The following is a 17785-nucleotide window of genomic DNA, read 5'->3' as shown; positions in this document are numbered from 1 at the left end:
CAGGGGTCGGTACGGTGTGATCCGGGAGTGCCGAGAAAACGCCACGGGCAACCTCTTCATGGCTAAGATTGTTCCGTACGAGGCGGACAGCAAGCAGAAGGTGCTGCAGGAATACGACATCCTCAAGTCCCTCCACCACGACAGGATCATGGCCCTGCACGAAGCTTACGTCACCCCGCGCTACCTGGTGCTCATCTCCGAGTACTGCAGTGGGAAGGAGCTTCTCTTCAGCCTCATAGACAGGTGAGTGCTCGTTGTTGACGCGGTTGCTTCTCTGATGCCGGTTTCCTGTTCATACCTGTCGTACCATTATCTGCCCCGGAGAGCCCTCTAACAAGCGGTTTTCTGCTGTGATCCAGGTTCCGTTACTCAGAGGATGATGTGGTGACCTACATTGTGCAGATCCTCCAGGGTCTGGACTACCTCCACACCCGACGCATCCTCCACCTGGACATCAAGCCAGAGAACATCATCATCACCTACATGAATGTCATCAAGATCATCGACTTTGGAAGTGCTCAGACTTACAACCCCCTCTTCCTCAAGCAGTTCAGCCCTCCTATCGGAACACTGGAGTATATGTGTAAGGGTTTGCGTTTCACACACACACACACACACACACACACACACACACACACACACACTACTGGGAATGGAAAAGTGAAGCTGCTCTCATCAGTGTTTTTATGTAAAACAATCCATCAAACAACACCCACGTTCCCTCGGCTGAGGGAATATTTGACATTGTGTCTGCTGGATGTTTAAATAAAACAGCTGTTGGCCAGAGCAACCTTTTATGAGGTTTTTACAGGTTGTTACGCTGCCCTCAACTGGCCTAATCTATGATCCTATGTATTGGATTGCTCAGGTCAATACAAATCCTGTACTGATAATTCCGTCATTGAGCTTTAGTTGAACTTCAGGAGGGTCGTGAGGACAAGTACAAACACACAAGATTATGACCACACAAAGTTATTGCCCCACGCGGAACCGTGTTTAAACATTAAGAGACCATGGAACGCACCGATTATGTTCTCTGCATGTTCTGAGTGACAGGGAACAGAGGGACAGAGTAACGTAGCTATTTATTGATTTTGATTGTTTTGATGTGCGTTGCCTAGTTTTTGGAGATATCGGTCGTAGAGACGTCTGCCCTCACTTCAATCGAGGAGCTACAGTTGAAAGAAAGTAGTTCCTACATGAAACTGCTCACAACAAGGTCTGGGGATTATCTGGAGTAACCGGGTCATGATTTCTGGACAGAGACACCGCCGATGGGTTTTTCTGATTTATTTTTTATTTTTTGACCCTTTGAGTGCCATATAGTCACATTGGTCCATCCAAAACTAGGCAACACACGTAAGCTAAGATTGATTTTTTTTTATAGCACTAAAGTTCAAGGGGACATTAACTTTCAAGTGTGCATTATGTAATAATTCATTGGGAAGAAAATGAAACGAAAGACACTCGATGATACAAAACATTAAAAAAGAGTGAGAATGAAACCTCTTCCTCTGTGTTTATTTTTTTTATAGATCGTTGAGTACACATTATTGTCACAGATTTGTATGTATCTGTTTTGTGAGTGGGCGTGCACAAGCTTAAAGTATCCATTCACACATTAAAAAAGACTACACGCACCATTTAGTAATTACATAGTTTATGTAGTACAAAGACTAATTGCAGGTTTAATTAAAGTCCAGTGTATAATAATGAGAGCTGCACTTTCCCCCTTTCTTCTTGCAGCTCCAGAGATGTTGAAGGGGGACATCGCGGGTCCTCCGGCTGACATCTGGAGTGTGGGCGTACTCACTTTCATCATGTGAGTACCGCTTTCACAGCTTCCTCCCAGCTAGCCCTCTTTAGACACACATGTACAAGTGCTCTTAATTTGAAATGAGGCTTATGATTGAACATTTGCATTTCAGATATCTCTTTTCTATACACTGTAACGTTTATCTGGTGTGGACATCTTGCCACTCGTGTGATATTCATTTCATTCACAACTAACCTAGTGAACAATCCCAGATTGTATTGTGTTTATTGTGCATATTGTGTTTATTGTGACGTGTTTTGAGGGATCCGTTTTGAGAGTGTTGAAACTCCCCCCCCCTGATTTTCCAGGTTGAGCGGCAAGTCGCCTTTCATTGAAAATGACCCTCAGGAGACGGAGGCCAGGATCCAGGCGGCAAAGTTTGACCTCTCTAAGCTCTACCAGAATGTGTCCCAAAGTGCCTCTCTGTTTCTTAAAAAGATCCTCTGTAGCTACCCGTGGTAAGCTGAGAGTCCTTTGTGGAGTTCCTGTGTTGTACAAACTAATCACTGACTCAATTGGCATCCCCTTTTTCACAAAATATTTCAATCAATCTATTATTTTTTTTAAATTTTAAATCTCTCCTTTGTCTGGTCTTCCACAGGGCCCGCCCCTCCATTAAAGACTGCTTCAATAACTCCTGGCTCCAGGATGCCTACCTGATGCGCCTTCGCAGGCAGACTCTCACCTTCACAACGACCCGTCTCAAGGAATTCTTGGCCGACCAGCAGCGCAGGCGAGAGGAGGCGGCCACCAAGCACAAAGTCCTCCTGCGGTCCTACCAGAGCTCGCCGCAGACCCCCACCAGCCCCACCACGCCAAATGTGCCCACTTCACCCGCCACACCTGTCACCCAGTGAGAAAACACAGGCTTCCAAAACACCACAAAGGGAGAACATCCTCAGAGCAAGATGAGGCTTTTGGGCCGCGAGGCAGGGTAGTCCCTTCAGGTTTGAGTTGTTCAACTTGGTCACATGAACAAAACAAAAAAGAAAGAAAAAAAAACTGTCTGTGGCCTGCTTTTCTTTTGTGGTTCTTAAAGTGAATCTATAAGAACGATTTGACACTCTGCCAAAGTCACAAAGAGTCTGAGTCATTTTTTTATACGGTGGACCTTGTTCTTTAAGGCAGGATGTCGTCTTCAAGTTAGTACCTCAAGGTTTGTAACTTTGCATCCATTTTGGATAAACTACTTCTTTTATTACCGTCAACTCTCCACTGTTTAGAGGGAATGCATTATTGATATGCTGTAGTCACCCACCATGGAAGGCCTAAAGCTGCTGTAATAGAGTTTAGATGTGAAAAACATAGACGAGATTACAAAATGAATACTGCACAATTTCAAAAAAATGAGGGCAAAGTACAATTGATGCCTTCTCCACAGCAACACCTCTGCTTCATCCGTCCATAGTTTCATAATTAAATGTTTTTCTGACCAGACGTTCATTCTACAATGATCCGTACACTTAGTCCACTTATTCGTGCTACAGTATCTGAGTTTTTGTAGCATTATCAATGATTGTCAAGACTGTAGCAGCTCCAGTACACTTCTTTTGTTCAGAGTTTTCAATGTTGAGTTCGGAGGAGACATCGGAGGATTCTCCACAAGGGCTATTAGAAAAGGACTCTTACAATCAGCACAAATGTCCTCCCTAAATGTTACTTAATATAGTAATGACTCATTCTCAGAATCACAATTTAGTTTTGGATTTTGTTATTAGATGATCATTTCAGTGGCTCCACGCAGGACGGCCGCTGTGTTGGTGCTCGGCAGGCACTGGTTCCTTCACCACGAGGGAGCGAGCAGCTAGGCCATTGGCTTCCAGTTCAGCTAAGCTCCTCCCCTCAGCCCATGGAAAAGATCCACTCACTCTCATCTCTGAGTTGACTAAGTCAAGTGAGCCTGTGTGTTCTTAAGAGTGTGCATACAGCACATTGCTACATCCGCTATTTAATGGAAGATTATCCAGCAGGCCAGTGGTAAACGTTACAAACCCACTGGTGATACTGGGGGGCCTCCACCTGTTTGCATTAGTCGGCATAAAAAAAGAAAAGGAAAATGGCCTCTCCAACTCATTGAGAATGGATGTTTATTAAGACATTGTCGAGTGTATTTGGTCTTATTTTAGCTGTAATATTTAACTGCTAACAGCTATTGCTTTGAAAAATAAAGTTTGATTTATTTGTTTTTTTTTAATATAAAAGTACAGTCTTTAAATGACCAGACTTTTTATTTTAAAAAGTATTGAATTGATTATAATTCAAATTGATTACAATAAAGATTTGAATTAGTTATAATTAAATTATGAGTTCTTATTAATTGATTCTCTTAATGAAGCATCGTGCACCTTTTTGTACAGGCTGACAAGAACACCGAGATCAAAACATGAATTCAATATTGTCGTGCCTGCAGAGAGTGCAAAACATGAAATCAGAAACGTTAGAAAAACAATCCATACAGCGCTTTATTAAAAAACTAATTTCAACATTTCGTCTTATTCCGTGCTCAATATGTGAGATATTATGAGGTATGTCTTAACCAAAAAAAGAACAAGTCTTGGTTCTTCATCAAGAGATTGTAAATGTGACGATAGACACATGACCGGTTGATTTGCAAACCATTACACAATGCTTCAATCGGAACTGTTTTTTAAAACGATTTTTTTGGGGGGCATGGGAGGATGAGAATTAAAAGTGGTGTTGTTCCTTTCATACCGCTTTTTTTGAGGGCAAATTCAGTTTTCAGACCAGCATGTGAAACACTTGCACAGTTTTTTGGATGTCACGTGTGTCGAAACCAGACACGGCTTTCACACACGAGGTGTCATTTCTGTTCACTTTAAAGCGTCGAGGACGTCCACATTGAGCTGTTTTCATCTGTGCATTGACCGAGAGAGTGTGTTGGTAACTCTATGAAGCTATTTTACTCGTTCTATATATTCGGATGCTATTGCGACATAAATAATGTCCCTTTTCCTATGCAGAGTGGAGGTTAATCACAGAGAGAGTTGTTTTAAACCTGAATGAACACAAGCGAGATCAGCACGAGAGAGAATGCACTTTTGGCATTCAACTCAAATAGATTATGTTCTTTGATCATATCAAATGAAATAACAACAGTTTGTAAGCAGCCAACAGGGATTTGGGGTGAGGAAAAAAAAGAGAGAGGGAAAAAAAGATGTTGACCGCTCCACGTTTTGTATTTTAAATCCTACGCCGTATTTTGTGGAATGCGTTGCAGTGCCTCGTGATGGATATCAGACCCACAGAGAAAAAAAGAGTTTGTTCAATAAATGACACGTTCCTATATTTTGATTCTACGAATGTGACCCGCTTTTGTGTGTGTTTCGCACCTTGTTTATTTATTGAGTGACTGTGTTTGTCAAAGCTGCTGCTTATTATTTTTGTGACCTTTCTGAACCTGGCATGGAAAATGGCATGACAACTGTTAAAAACGTCAGTGAACAATAAAGGAAATGTGACACGTGCGTGGGATACAGTGTCGTCAATCTGTCCGTGCAGCGCGGATGAAAGAACACTGCGTGTGAAGGAAGCGTCGGCAGAGCGACGGACTTGCGGTCGAATTTGGCAATATTTTAGAAACGATGAATTTGACTCTCTGTGCTGGGGCAGCTGACAAAAGAGATTTCCGCTCGAATAAAAGAACACAGTCACGAAGAATGCTGAGGCCACGCCCTCCACATGACCCCGGCCGCCAACGTTTAAATCTCACCAGGGACGACTCGCATTTCAACCACAAACAAAACTATTAACTGCTCCAAATGCTCAGGGGCGTTCCAGCCGAAGGCTTGAGAAGGACGGCAGAGTATCGGCGAGGCTTTTGTCCTCAATCGGCCTCCTGGAGTGATTCCAAATGTCCAAAGAAGGACAAGGAACATGTCTGGCCGATGGCTCGTTCTCCTTAAAGTGAGAAAAAAAAATGGCTGCTGTGCCAGTTGGATATTGAATACGTTTTCAATTACCTCACACGTCCCTTCTCGGGTTAACCTGCTCGGATCGCTGCAGATGTCCATGACGAAGGTCGCGCCTCCACCTGGGTGCACTCTGAACCTCAACGATCCTCAGGTCCAGGAGGCCACCGTCTGAATCCAAGCCTTGTATCGCGGCCACATGTACCGAAACATCCCCGTGCCTGCTGCCTTTATTGGCGCTCAAGGGCCTCTTTAAAGCAGTCTGCATGCTTCAAGCAAAAAGGGATTTTTGGTCCTCCCTCTCATATTCCAGTTTTTCTTCTCACCCAGGCCGCTCGCGTAAAGAGCTCCGGGAGAAAGATACATAAACAGGATTACAGCAGCAAAGGGGTAAAGTGCGGTCGGAGGAATCAGAATGTGCTCAATGCATTTTGTAAAATATACACTTTTGTCACCTTTGGACAGCAGCAGTTTCCTCTTATTTCCAGTCTTTATGCTAAGCTAAGTCAACTAGCCGCTGGGTGTAGACTTTATATTTCCAGGTGCGATATGAGAGTGGTATCGATCATTTCCCAAAATATCCAAGGCCAAGGCTTCACTCTACTCTGCTTCTCTGGTGATTACGAGCATCTCCTAGCCAGCACTTGTGATCATTCCGCACATCGTGTGGCTGACGGAGTATTTGCACCATGCTTAGTCCCTGCTAAGGTCCCTAAAGGCCCCGACAACATGAAGGCCAAGAAAGGGACCACAGTGGTGCTCAAGGCTGAAATACGCGGGGAGCCTCCTCCAGATGCTGCCTGGCTCAAAGATGGAGACGACATCGATGAAGACGACAGGTAGGCTCTCTTAGAGATTCAATAAGCGGGAGTCATGTCTATCTGAGTGTTTACGGGGCTTTTTTTCACCATGTAGAAACGTCATTATTTGTGAGCTATCGCCACGTGGACAAACATTTACCAATGACAATGTATGCAAACGACGTGACTAATAAAGGGACTCCAATTGTCTTTCAGGGTGTTCTTCGACATCGGAGACACCAACACCATCTTGACCATCAAAAATGCAAAGCTGTCTGATGCTGGCAGGTATGAGGTGTGTGTGGAGAACAGCCTGGGCTCAGACCAGTCCTTCATGGGGTCGACGTCCTCTGACCTAACGTCCTCCTCTGCCACTCCACACCGATGCCGATGTGACGAGCTCCCATTCTCTCATAGTGCAATCCAATGGAAAATAAACGGTATCAACACTGTGGTCCAAGCTGTATTCAATCATGCCCATGAGGGAAAAGTAAAGATTATTTTGCTCACAGCTTTTTGAGTGTTTGAACAAAAAAAAAATTGATTCTTTACTGATGATAAGTATTGAGTCTGATTGAAATGTGTGTGTCTGTGTTTATAATAATAAACACACAACCTATCAACCATCTTTACATTAAGATGAGAGGGTTATGGCATATGTGAGTGGATTGTATTGATATTGTTCCTTCATGGAACAATACTCAAAATGTGATACTCATTAGAATACAAAAAAAAATAAGACCTCATCTTATTGTGTATAAAAACAATTATTTAGATGTTGACAGACAGTGTGGCCATAAATGGAATTGAACGGTGCAGTGAGATATTTGTGTGCATGCTGCCAGCAGAATCTAGCCGTGATCAGAGGAATCGCAGCTACGCTGTCTTTGACTGTCAGCTGTGTGTGGCGGTTGTTCCTTTGTTTTAACGCAGTGAATCAGGCAGACACGTCACAGAAAGGACAGCTCGAGTATAATATGAATATATATATTTTTAAACCGTTAAAAACTCGCCCTCGTTTACACGGGGGAGGAGTCTTTCTGGAGCTTTTTTTTTTTTTTTTTTTTTTTCGAAAGGAGAGAGTAACTTTGATCTAAGGTAACTTCCTCTCCACTCGGTCGGTTTCAAGGCGCCCCCCACCCGGTGCTACGTCAACGTGCTTGAACAAACTTTATAAAAAAATATGCCACGCGCAAGAAACGTCTTTTTAACCCTAGAAAACTACAATTCTCCACCGTCGACGTGACAAGTGTGGACACAGATATCGAGTTTTTAAAACACGTTGAAGCACTTCTATTCGGCCAAAATGTGCACTCAAAAATACCCCCCCCCCAAAAAAATAAATAAAATGAAACGGTATCGAAATATCCCCACGACATGGGTTTCCCCTTAATTACACGACCAGATAGCCCCGAGGCACGTGCGGGGCGATACTCAGCGGAGAGCCTCGCGTCCTGCATTGTGGCTTTAAGAACGGGGCCTCCTTGAAACCGTCAGGTTCCGTGTCCGCGCGGCCGGATCGATTGAACATGATTCAACGTAGAAACTTTTTAGAAATAACTCTTTTTTTAAAGACGCGTTTGACTTGTTGCACCTTGGTGCGGTCTGCTTCGTTTTTGTGCACGCTCGTCCCCGCGGTTCGGGAGCGTTTCTTAAAGTTAGACGCTCAGTATGCGCGTTTGCAGACAGGGAGTGGCAAAATATAAATACTTTTCTTTCCCTTTTTTTTTTTTTTTTTTTTTAAAAACCATAACACCTCCAACTCGGTTCTTTTTTTCTTTTTTTTTTTAAATACAGCAATAACGTCCTTGTCTTTTGAGTGACGGATCTAATGGACCATTCGCCGTCGATAATCACGCAAGTAACCAGAGACGAGGAGGAAAATGCGACTTGTCGCGCGGACGGTGAGTTTGGCCAAAGTTTGCAGAACTTTTTCAGCTGCGCATGACGATGTCAGCGAGGCACGAGACAGCGGCGGTGGGGTTTTTTTTTTAGGACGCCACGGTGTCACAAACGCCACGTCAACGAACTCGTACAATGTCTCTTCTCAGTTTAGGTGAAATAAACTGTAATGTCCTTGAACGGCACTGTTTTTAAACGTTTTGACGAGCTTTGAGTGGGTTAGAAACAGGTTGCCTTCTGGGTAGGCCGAAGCCAGTGGCAGCAAGCTCAGGAGCTTTGGACGCACAGAAAGGACACGCATTTCGATTTAAACGAGGCTGTGGGGTTTAAAAAAGAAGAAGAAGAAGAAAAAAGTCACTGAGCTGGCAGAGTGTGTGTGTGTTAGATGGAAAGTGTGAGTAAAACATCCGAAATAAATCGGTCCTATCAAAAGGGGGCGGGGTCACTTTGACAGTTCACTGTTATTGTTTTGGACTCTGATGTTGATCTGTTTCAGTTTATCTCATCAAGATAATCCCAAGAATAAATATTTATTATTATTTTGACATTATGAACACAATAATAGTAAAATGGACATTATATAGACCCAAGCCACATGCGTTATGACTATGGTTGGACTAGAAAGCATGTCCATAACTCAGCGGTGTGGCACTCCCTCCTCATTGATGGAGTAGTTCTTATCAGTAGTTCTTGGCTAACGGGTGCTTCCTGAATGTGTCAAGAGAACCAAGCCTGAAACCATGCGGTGGAAAGCAAGTTGCACAAATCTCGTCATGCGAAATTTAAAATGCATGAATGTGAAATTTGAAGTGTTCAAGATGAATTGGTTCTAGCTGAAGCCTATTAAGTATCAAGAGGAGCATTCATCTCATCCCCATGAAATGTCCCTCTTACGTTTGCATAAGAAAAAGGACGCCCGCTGACCTAAAGAGCAAAGCAAGCAGTGGTTTGCTTCATGAGTTATGGATCCCCCATTTTATGAGGGTAATCATTTAGGGTTATTATCAACGAGAAAAAGAAACATAACTTTAAGATGTTGTCTCTATTCCATTCTTTGGATTAGATGTGAACCTAAAAGATCGAGCTCTTCAATAAGAAGAACACAGAACTGCAAATTAGAGGCTGAAACTCAGGAATTTGATGACAAATACGGGGTCACCGAAAAGTCACATAAATCACCTGTGTGGCTAGAAAAAAGAGCTCTGCAAAAAAAAAAAGAAGCACACAGTGAGGTGCTGAAAGATGTCTTTTTCCAGATTCGGCGGTTGCGATCAAGACGCCTTTCTTTGAGCAAAGTGCCAAACAAACGGCAACTAATGAATGCGTACTTCCTGGCCGACAGTGGGTGTATTTGTCTCTAAAGGTGAAACTTTAAAAACAAAAAAAACACAGGGTTTTGAATGGCACTAAATGTCGAGTAAACGCCTATCATGCAAGGCCTTTCTCAGTAATTGTAGTATACATGGTTGTACATTTGAATCGTTTGAAAGTGCATAATACGGCAGTTCTCATTTTGTAGTCAAAATAGCCCCGTCTCAAGTTAAAGGTGTGCACCTGTTGAGGTGTTGCCAAACCATGCCAACATCTTTTTAATAAACAGATGCGGTTGGTGTCAGCTTTCCATGACCCTCCTCTCCATGACTCCACTTTGAGCTTGAAATTAAATAAGATGAGACTGAATGAAATGAATTAATTGAATGATCGTTCCTCGACCGGACAGTGTTATATGGGCCGGGGGGCCGGGGGGGGGGGATAAATCCAGCCTGGTCTTGTGCATCACTGTGCAGTGTTTCAGCAGTTGTTCCTCCGTATGTGCGAGTTCCAGTCAGAAGGTGGCAGCACTGCCCAGCCTACGAGTTACGAGGCGACTCCAGCCCTCTCTCGGATTACTTCCTCCCCCTGGCTAAGAGGTCATGCGCCCAAAACATGGCGCCATGAGAAAAATGGGGGAGCTGTCTTCAGCCCTTCTGTAGTTTCACAAGTCGCTGTGGCCAAATATGCGTCACCGTATCTTACCATTCGCTTCAGGGACACTTCAGATTGATTCCATGTCTGGCGACGTGTTCGTCTAGCTTCGACTCCGCAATTCTATTTTGCAAGTTTTATTATCCACGATTTATATGGCTATTACTGTGTCGTTTTAGAATAATTTCAGGGATAATTTTCTGCACCATCCAGCCACATTTCCTGTTCACTGAAGTCAGCACAGCAACTTCAGCTGGAGTGTGAACCTTCCGTACCGGTGAGAAGCGCATTCGTCAGATTGTAACAGAATATCCGGTGTCAAAGTGGCGTGAAGTCAGGCTGCGAAAGGCCTCATTCTTTCTGTGTCTGAATGAGAATAGAAGGCCGCATACCGATTTCCGAAAGGGTTCCGGATAAGGGCCCCGCTTTCAACCGAGTGGGCTGAAACATGCTGATGCGGCGCAGGCGTTGCTGCCTGCCCCTCGGATACGCCTTGACCTCATTATCAGCGTCTGAGCCCCCTTGAGCAGGGAGAGGCGTGAGGAATGCTGCAGTGCAGTTCGCTTCTTCTTCTTCCCCATATCGTCTTGCTAATTATACACTGGGGCCCAACTAAACAGCGGGCAAATGAGTGCCGCTAAAGAAGACCGTTTTCACCGTTTCCCCCGGTCCAGCATGGTGACGACCGACCTGCAGATCAGGATCCAACCCGCGGAGGGAAAAACTATGAACCGCATGACACCATTTCAGAGCAAAGGCGTGGCGCCGCTTGACACAGTAACGTCTTCTATATGCATCACGTTTCCTGTGAGAGATCTGTATAGATTATATCTGTAAGACTTTATATCCAGCTCAGTTTCATAGCTTCATTTAGTAATTTTTTTTAACTTGATGCATCCCATTGTGCTGAGGAAACGGGTTCACCCATGTCAAGCTCCCACTTTATTTTTAGCCAGTGGCGGGGCCCTAGGGAAGGCACTGCCTTGATCCGGACTGAAATATCACAACAAATGTTGGATGAATTGGCAGAAACATTACACACGACCATGTTGATTTTGTTCCTTCTTTCCAGAGTTTCAAATGGCTCACCCTTGTTTTTTAGTCAATAATTACTCGGATGGTTGGTGTGCTACGACTTCTAACCGATAATGTGAGTCAAAAACGTTGACGCAGTTTAACAATTGGAACTCTCACCATTGAAGCTTTGGCACTTCTCTGACCATTCGCTAATATTGACCATTTAGCTTCCTTTTATTTACCATCCCTTGGTTCTCATGCAAAGATATGAAATGGTTGTGTTCCTATTACTTGTATTGTTTCACTGAACAACCTCAACATTATCTATCGGGGCATCATCTATCTTTTATTGACGTGCTCTAAATTGAATGGAAACCAGTTTGGAGCCAGTGCCAGTGCAGCCCGGGGTTCTGTTTATCGTGACGTTTGCGATGTAGACGCGATCCTTAGGAGGCAACACGATGTTGCAGAGCAGCGTACAGTCTCAGCGGTTTAGTGTACTTCTTTTTATAAGCACACGCTGGAGCAGCCGTTTCCTGCTGCAGGATTGTCGGCGACACCACAAGGTTTTGTTTGGGACCGCTTACGGCCCAGCAGGGAGGAGGCAGCGCCGCGTACTGTATTTGCACAGAGAATATCATCATTAACCGCTGTCGGCAGCTGCTCTGGCAGGCTATTTCAGACACGCCACTGTGTAATATCAGAAGAGGTGATGTACCGAGCAGCGTGATGTTTTTTTACCACTACAGGCCTCACCTGCCCGGTCCCTTCACGCGCGTTTGACCTCTCGCCTTGGGACCGAGAGAGAGGTATGTCCCGACAAGCATGCCTGGGTCATTCTGACAGCTCTCTAGTGGGGTCGTCCACTCTCAGCCCCCAGTTGAATGAAGTAGTCAACATAGCAGTCAAGTAGGTCAGACTTGTTCGGGGATTAAGCTGGGCCGAAAAGAAAGACTGTTAGAAAGGCTGTATAGATACATTAATAAATATATATATTTTTATATATACTTTTTTTCATTTAATTTGCAAGTTAATTTTATTTGTTTTTGGCCATCTGTTACCCTTACTATTATGGGATTGTTATAAATATAATAGTGATGAAAATAGCTGGCGTTAGGAAAAATATTAGAGCAGACTTCTAATGTACACTTTTCTTTTTTCTACATAATTGTAAACTTGACAACAATTGCAATGCTTCCTTTTTTTTATTCATTTCAGATTTTCCAATATTGCCTCATTAGACGATGTGCTTCGGCAATCACCGTAGCAACACTCCATTTGTCCATTGCCCATCTGCGCTCCTGCACCCCACACTGAGGCAGCAGATCCCGTCTTTACTGAGCAGCATGCTAATGCCTGAGCCGACGGCTCCGACTGCTCATCAAGGCGCAGTTAATTGTCAGCTTTTTGTTCTTAGAAAAAGAAGAAAAGAAAACTCATCACTCTGAAACCAGTTGATGGGATGTTTTTGTTACTACGTCTGTATGCCAATAACTGCATATGACTTTAATGTCAATAAAATGCAAATGGTCATTGGCACAATCATTCATATTTTTTAAACATCTTTGTTTCAGGATATTAGACAGTCCACAGATATTAGTTAACATGAACATCTCTCTCCCAAATCCCAAAACTTGACTGCTTAAAATCAAAATGTGTTGTATCTCCCAATATAAAGTGTAGAACTGCTCCATTGACAATGAATTGAGAAAGATGTGATGGATGACAGAAAGCACCCAGGGGGAATGTTCAGTATAATATTATATATTATATTTCAGAACCGAGAACACAGAGTTAAGCTCATTTGGGTATAATAAAAAGGAAAACATGCTTCGTCTCCCATTCATTGACTTGTGGCTCCAGACTTAATACTTGATGACATTCCCAAGTTGAAGACTTACTTCTCTGGTTTATGGCTCTGGGAGAGAGCAGCTCATGTTCACAAATATTCATTTTGACTTTCCCGGCCATGGAAATAACCTATTGGAATTCTTAATGTTGTCAGCCTTCAACTCGTAAGATAATTAAGTATGATCTGTTAAAAATAAATCTTGGCCACCATCATCAGCATTTACTGATAGCACTTTGTAGTTTAACTTTATTGAAGAAATTGTACTTGCTTGATTCTTGTTGTTCTGAGTTTGGACTCATGGTTCAATGCACTTATTGTAAGTCGCTTTGGATAAAAGCGTCAGCTAAATGACATGTAATGTAATGTAATCAATGCAAATATAGAGGAACTTTGATGAGAGCTTGTAATTTGATTTTGCTTCATGGTAGTTTTTATTTCTGCACGTGTCTGGTAGTTAAAATAGTGAGTATCTCCCCTGCTGACCCCTGTTATAACACATGTAACAGCATAGAGCACATTTATTGCTGGAAGGCTACGTGTCATTCTCTGATATAAATGCTTGGTCAGTATGATGACAGTGAAAACATCCAAATTAGTCACAGTGACAACAAACATAACCATTGCAGTAAATAACCGGTTGCCTAATCTTGGTATTTGAACAACAAAATATTCACTGGAAGTGAAATGTGTCCAGGATGTCTTCACCTGACTATTTTTGGGGCCGACATGTACACCTACACTTTGTCATTTAACCTTTTGCTGCTCAACTAAAATAACCGTAGTCCAGCAGTACACAACATGAAACATGTAAAGGGGTCCCACTGACAGACGATGCACAGATGCACAGATCAGTCCTGGCCAGATGTGACTGAAACACTGCGGATAATATTTCACTGACGAAATAAAACTGAAATAACACAAATAAAGATCCATACAGTATAAAAATAAAATAAAAAATGACATTACATATCATTTAGCTGACTCTTTTATCCAAAGCGACTTACAATAAGTGGATTAAAGTACAAACTCAGAACAACAAGAATCAAGAAAGTAACAAACAAAAAATGGCATAAGTAAGTGGCATTCATGAAATCCATGTTGATGAGCAGTTTGATTAGTTCCGCTGCTCCAGCTGATGGTACACACGCTCAAGAATAACCCTAATCAGTTCCATTTCAGTGAGATCTATGCATCTCAGTCATGTGGATACGTTGAGATCATCGTGCCTTATTTTTTATTTTTCTTCTCTGTTGCAGGTGCCAGCGACGTTTCCCCGTCAAAGAAGCCTCGCAGCAGAGGCCTTCTCCGCAGTCTCTTCTGCTGTCTTTGTAGCAAGGAATCGGAGCCACCGTCACTAAAAAGCAATGCCCCCCTCCTGGTCGAGGAAAATGGAAGTCCGTCAAAAGTAAGTTCACCCCTCAATGTTCCTTGTGGGATCGACTTTCCCCATCCTCTCTGAGCAGCAGGCGGTCAGCGTGACTGGCAGCCTCGTGATGCGTCAAACACATGATTTTTTTGGCTTCAAGCTTTTCATGTTTACAAGAGCACGTCTCCTGGACTGTAGTACGGTCAGTGTTGAAAAGTACAGCCATGTTTCATGTATCAAGATGACTGGGCAGATCATGAAGGGTGTAAATATTACAGAGGTCTGACTGGAAGATCACCACTTCCAAAAAAACTAAATGCTACCGGAGATGGGCCACGAGCAAGGCACTACATTCATCATTATGATGCTTCAGAGCATTTGGTCTTCGTCTTTAAACCTTTCCGGGAATAACATATGCAAGGACGTGTTGTAACTCTGTAACGTTGTTCATTCTGTACACGTGACATCTATTGCTTCTGTCCATCCGGGGAGAGGGATCCTCCTCTGTTGAAGGTTTCTTCCCTTTTTTCCCATGAAAGGTTTTTGTCTGTTTTCTTTGGGGAGTTTTTCCTGATCTGATGTGAGGTCAGGGATGTCGTATGTGTACAGATTGTAATGCCCTCTGAGGCAAATTTGTGATTTTGGGCTACACAAAATAAACTGAATTGAATTGAAGGATGGAATGATTGAGCACTATCACATTACCGTACATTTTTGGACAATTGACAATGCCCCTTGTGTGGTTTCACTCACTACTTAGAAAACAGGATGGCTTTTGGCAGTTACGGTCTGCAGATCAAGTGGTCAAGACGTTCTCAGGTGTCAGTTTCAGATGTACGCCTTAGTTCAGCCTCTTTATAGAGATTTGATATTCCAGAAGTTATTTGTCACGTCTTTCCAAGTCCCCAAAATAAATTGCCTGGTCTCTAGCAAAAGGGGCTGGGCCGGGTGCTCGGCTCAGTTTTGGTTGAGACAAACTGTCATATCAACATGCATGCTGCTCCTGTTGCTGTTACTCTCCCGGGGGACTTTGGTCTCAGTGACTCCCCCCACCAGCTGTGTGAATATCCACTCTGAATGGGCCCACCAGTTACCTGCCAGTCATTTGGACTTGGGCTCTGCATGATCCGGATCCAATGCATGGAGTAAAAACTTTGAACAAACAGAATCCAGACTGAGGAATCGTTTCCCGATGTATTTGGAAAACTCAGAGCAGAGCAAAGTCTCCGCGGAAGGGCAGCCGTCTACTGAGGCCATGCTGGCTGAACAATGCCAGGTTGCCAGTTTACCAGAAGCTGTGGATTTAAGCAGCCCTTCAAAGGGAAGTGCTGAACTTGGCATGCAAGTCCTTGTGGAATATACGGAGCAGACTGGTGTCAGCAGAGAAATGGACCCTTCTATTCTTTGTCTGGATATTTGCGCCATGAGTAGGGATGAGGCTGAATCCTACACGTATTGTAATGGACACTGTGAGAGCTTTGAGCAATACCCAGAAAGCGACAGATTATTTGAATCCGACCACATCCTCGATCAGTGTGAGACTTCGGGGTTAAGCCGAGCATTTAACAAATGTGCTCAACAATGTGTATGCTTTAAACCTTGCAAGTCTTCTGAGCAGTCCGCTAATCATAGCTTGGATTCCAAATGCAGTTCTTGCCGTGAACACTGTGCAGGACACCTCCGGGTATTTCAGCAATGTAAGCCCTCTAATCAACAGACAGAGTCTTTTGACTTAGAGCCAGCTTTAGTGGCAGTGAACTGTGACGGTTTTGGGCAGTGTGAAATGTCTGATTTCATACCTGAGTGTACAGACCACCTCGGGTTACTGCAACAATACGAACCCTCTGATCAGCGGTACGAGTGCTCCGACTCTGAGCACGACACATCGACAGAGGACTCTGAGAAATGTGAAAGTACCGGTTTCACACCCAACATCTCCGACTCGGTGGACTTATTGCACTGTGGCACAGAACTTTGTGATTACGATGAATGCACCAATGACCACTGCGAGGAGCGTCGTCCCCCAGAGGATGAGCAAAATGATACCGAGCCCATTGATGACGAGTTCAACATATTATCAGAGGGGGGGAAATCCTCACATTTCGACATACCCATTCACGTTTATTTTGATGACCGTGAATATGCTCCCATGGCAAGTGAATGCTGTGAGACGCACCGGTTCGCTGAGGAAAACTCAACGCAAGCCACTGCGTTGAACACGTCCACTGACTACTGTGAAACGCTTGGAGCAGGTTACTATGACGCAAGCCAAGAGTATGATGAAGAATGTGCTACTTCGGAGCAGTGTTCTGACAAAACCTCTGAGTTTGGGACTGAAGAAGACGGTTCCTCAGAGTGCTCTTCTCTCGAAACCAAATCCTTTAAGACTTGTCCTGATTGCAGCATTCCATCAGACCACTGCTCGGATTCATCTGGGGAGTCTGAGAAAGGAGCTCAGGAGGACTCAACTGATGAGCAGACGCAGTGGGAGTCTTTCGAAGATGACGAAGAAATCCAGCAAAGCCATATCGACCCGAGTGATGAGGGTGAAACGGCCACCGTTGATACGGTTGTCGAGGATTTTTTTGATCTATTCGACAGCGCTGACTATTACGGACGAGCGTTTGCACAAAAGCATCGCTACGTCTCCTGCTTCGACGGGGGAGATATCCATGACCGCCTGCACCTTGAAGAGGTTCAATCCGAGGCACAGACACTTGCATACGAACTTGAAGAAATCAATGAGGTAATTGATGTTGAGGAAGCCGATGCATGTTTCGATGCTCTGGAAGAAGCATGTGAAGATATTTATGAGGAAGATGTGAGTCAGAGAGGTGATGCCTCTTTTGGGTCTTGTGAGTGGGAGGAACAACCTGAAGACTGGATTGTAGAATCAGAATCAAGTCTAGCAGAGGAAGAAGTTGAAGAATATGAATCGGAATTACAAACGGAGGAAGATGAGGACCCTGGTTTTGTTGACCATCTGTCTGAAATCAGCAATGCAGAAGAAGCTGAGCTCTGCCCATCCTCTAAGAATGAGGAAAGTATGAGTGTGCCATGTGCAGAGGACATCTCTGTTGAAGGTGATGCTTATGAAGATGAAGCCTTGGCCGCTCAGAAATATGAATCTCTTGGGGG

The 17785-nt window shown here is 43.8% G+C and overlaps 3 protein-coding genes across 5 annotated transcripts in view; all 3 read left to right on the top strand.

The window, feature by feature from the left end:
* LOC117750193 (striated muscle preferentially expressed protein kinase-like) overlaps nt 1–2673 on the top strand; it is a 35597-nt gene extending 32924 nt beyond the window's left edge. The window contains 5 exon segments of the mRNA XM_034561250.1: nt 4–243; nt 360–583; nt 1747–1822; nt 2125–2274; nt 2418–2673. Of these exon segments, the coding sequence (XP_034417141.1) occupies nt 4–243; nt 360–583; nt 1747–1822; nt 2125–2274; nt 2418–2673 (946 nt within the window).
* A 3166-nt stretch (nt 2674–5839) lies between these two features.
* On the top strand, nt 5840–8033 carry LOC117750619 (SPEG neighbor protein-like). The gene is given in 5 exon segments (XM_034561888.1): nt 5840–5962; nt 6076–6145; nt 6443–6584; nt 6762–6937; nt 7951–8033. Coding segments are annotated over 5 exon segments (594 nt in total).
* LOC117750868 (carboxy-terminal domain RNA polymerase II polypeptide A small phosphatase 1-like) overlaps nt 7625–17785 on the top strand; it is a 19865-nt gene continuing 9704 nt past the window's right edge. The window contains exons 1-3 of one of the 3 annotated variants that reach the window (XM_034562286.1): nt 7625–7643; nt 8343–8449; nt 14538–14686. In XM_034562286.1, the coding sequence (XP_034418177.1) occupies nt 8377–8449; nt 14538–14686 (222 nt within the window). In that variant the 5' untranslated portion in view covers nt 7625–7643; nt 8343–8376. Of the gene's footprint in view, nt 7644–7948; nt 8450–14537; nt 14687–17785 lie in introns of those variants that run through there. The other 2 variants (XM_034562285.1, XM_034562284.1) reach the window with 2 other exon arrangements.

The sequence above is a fragment of the Cyclopterus lumpus genome, chromosome 21 (assembly GCF_009769545.1).
Source record: "Cyclopterus lumpus isolate fCycLum1 chromosome 21, fCycLum1.pri, whole genome shotgun sequence".
Classification (NCBI taxonomy): Eukaryota; Metazoa; Chordata; class Actinopteri; order Perciformes; family Cyclopteridae; genus Cyclopterus; species Cyclopterus lumpus.
The sequence above is the reverse complement of the archived record's forward strand: the minus strand, read 5'-3'. Positions and strand labels throughout refer to the sequence as shown.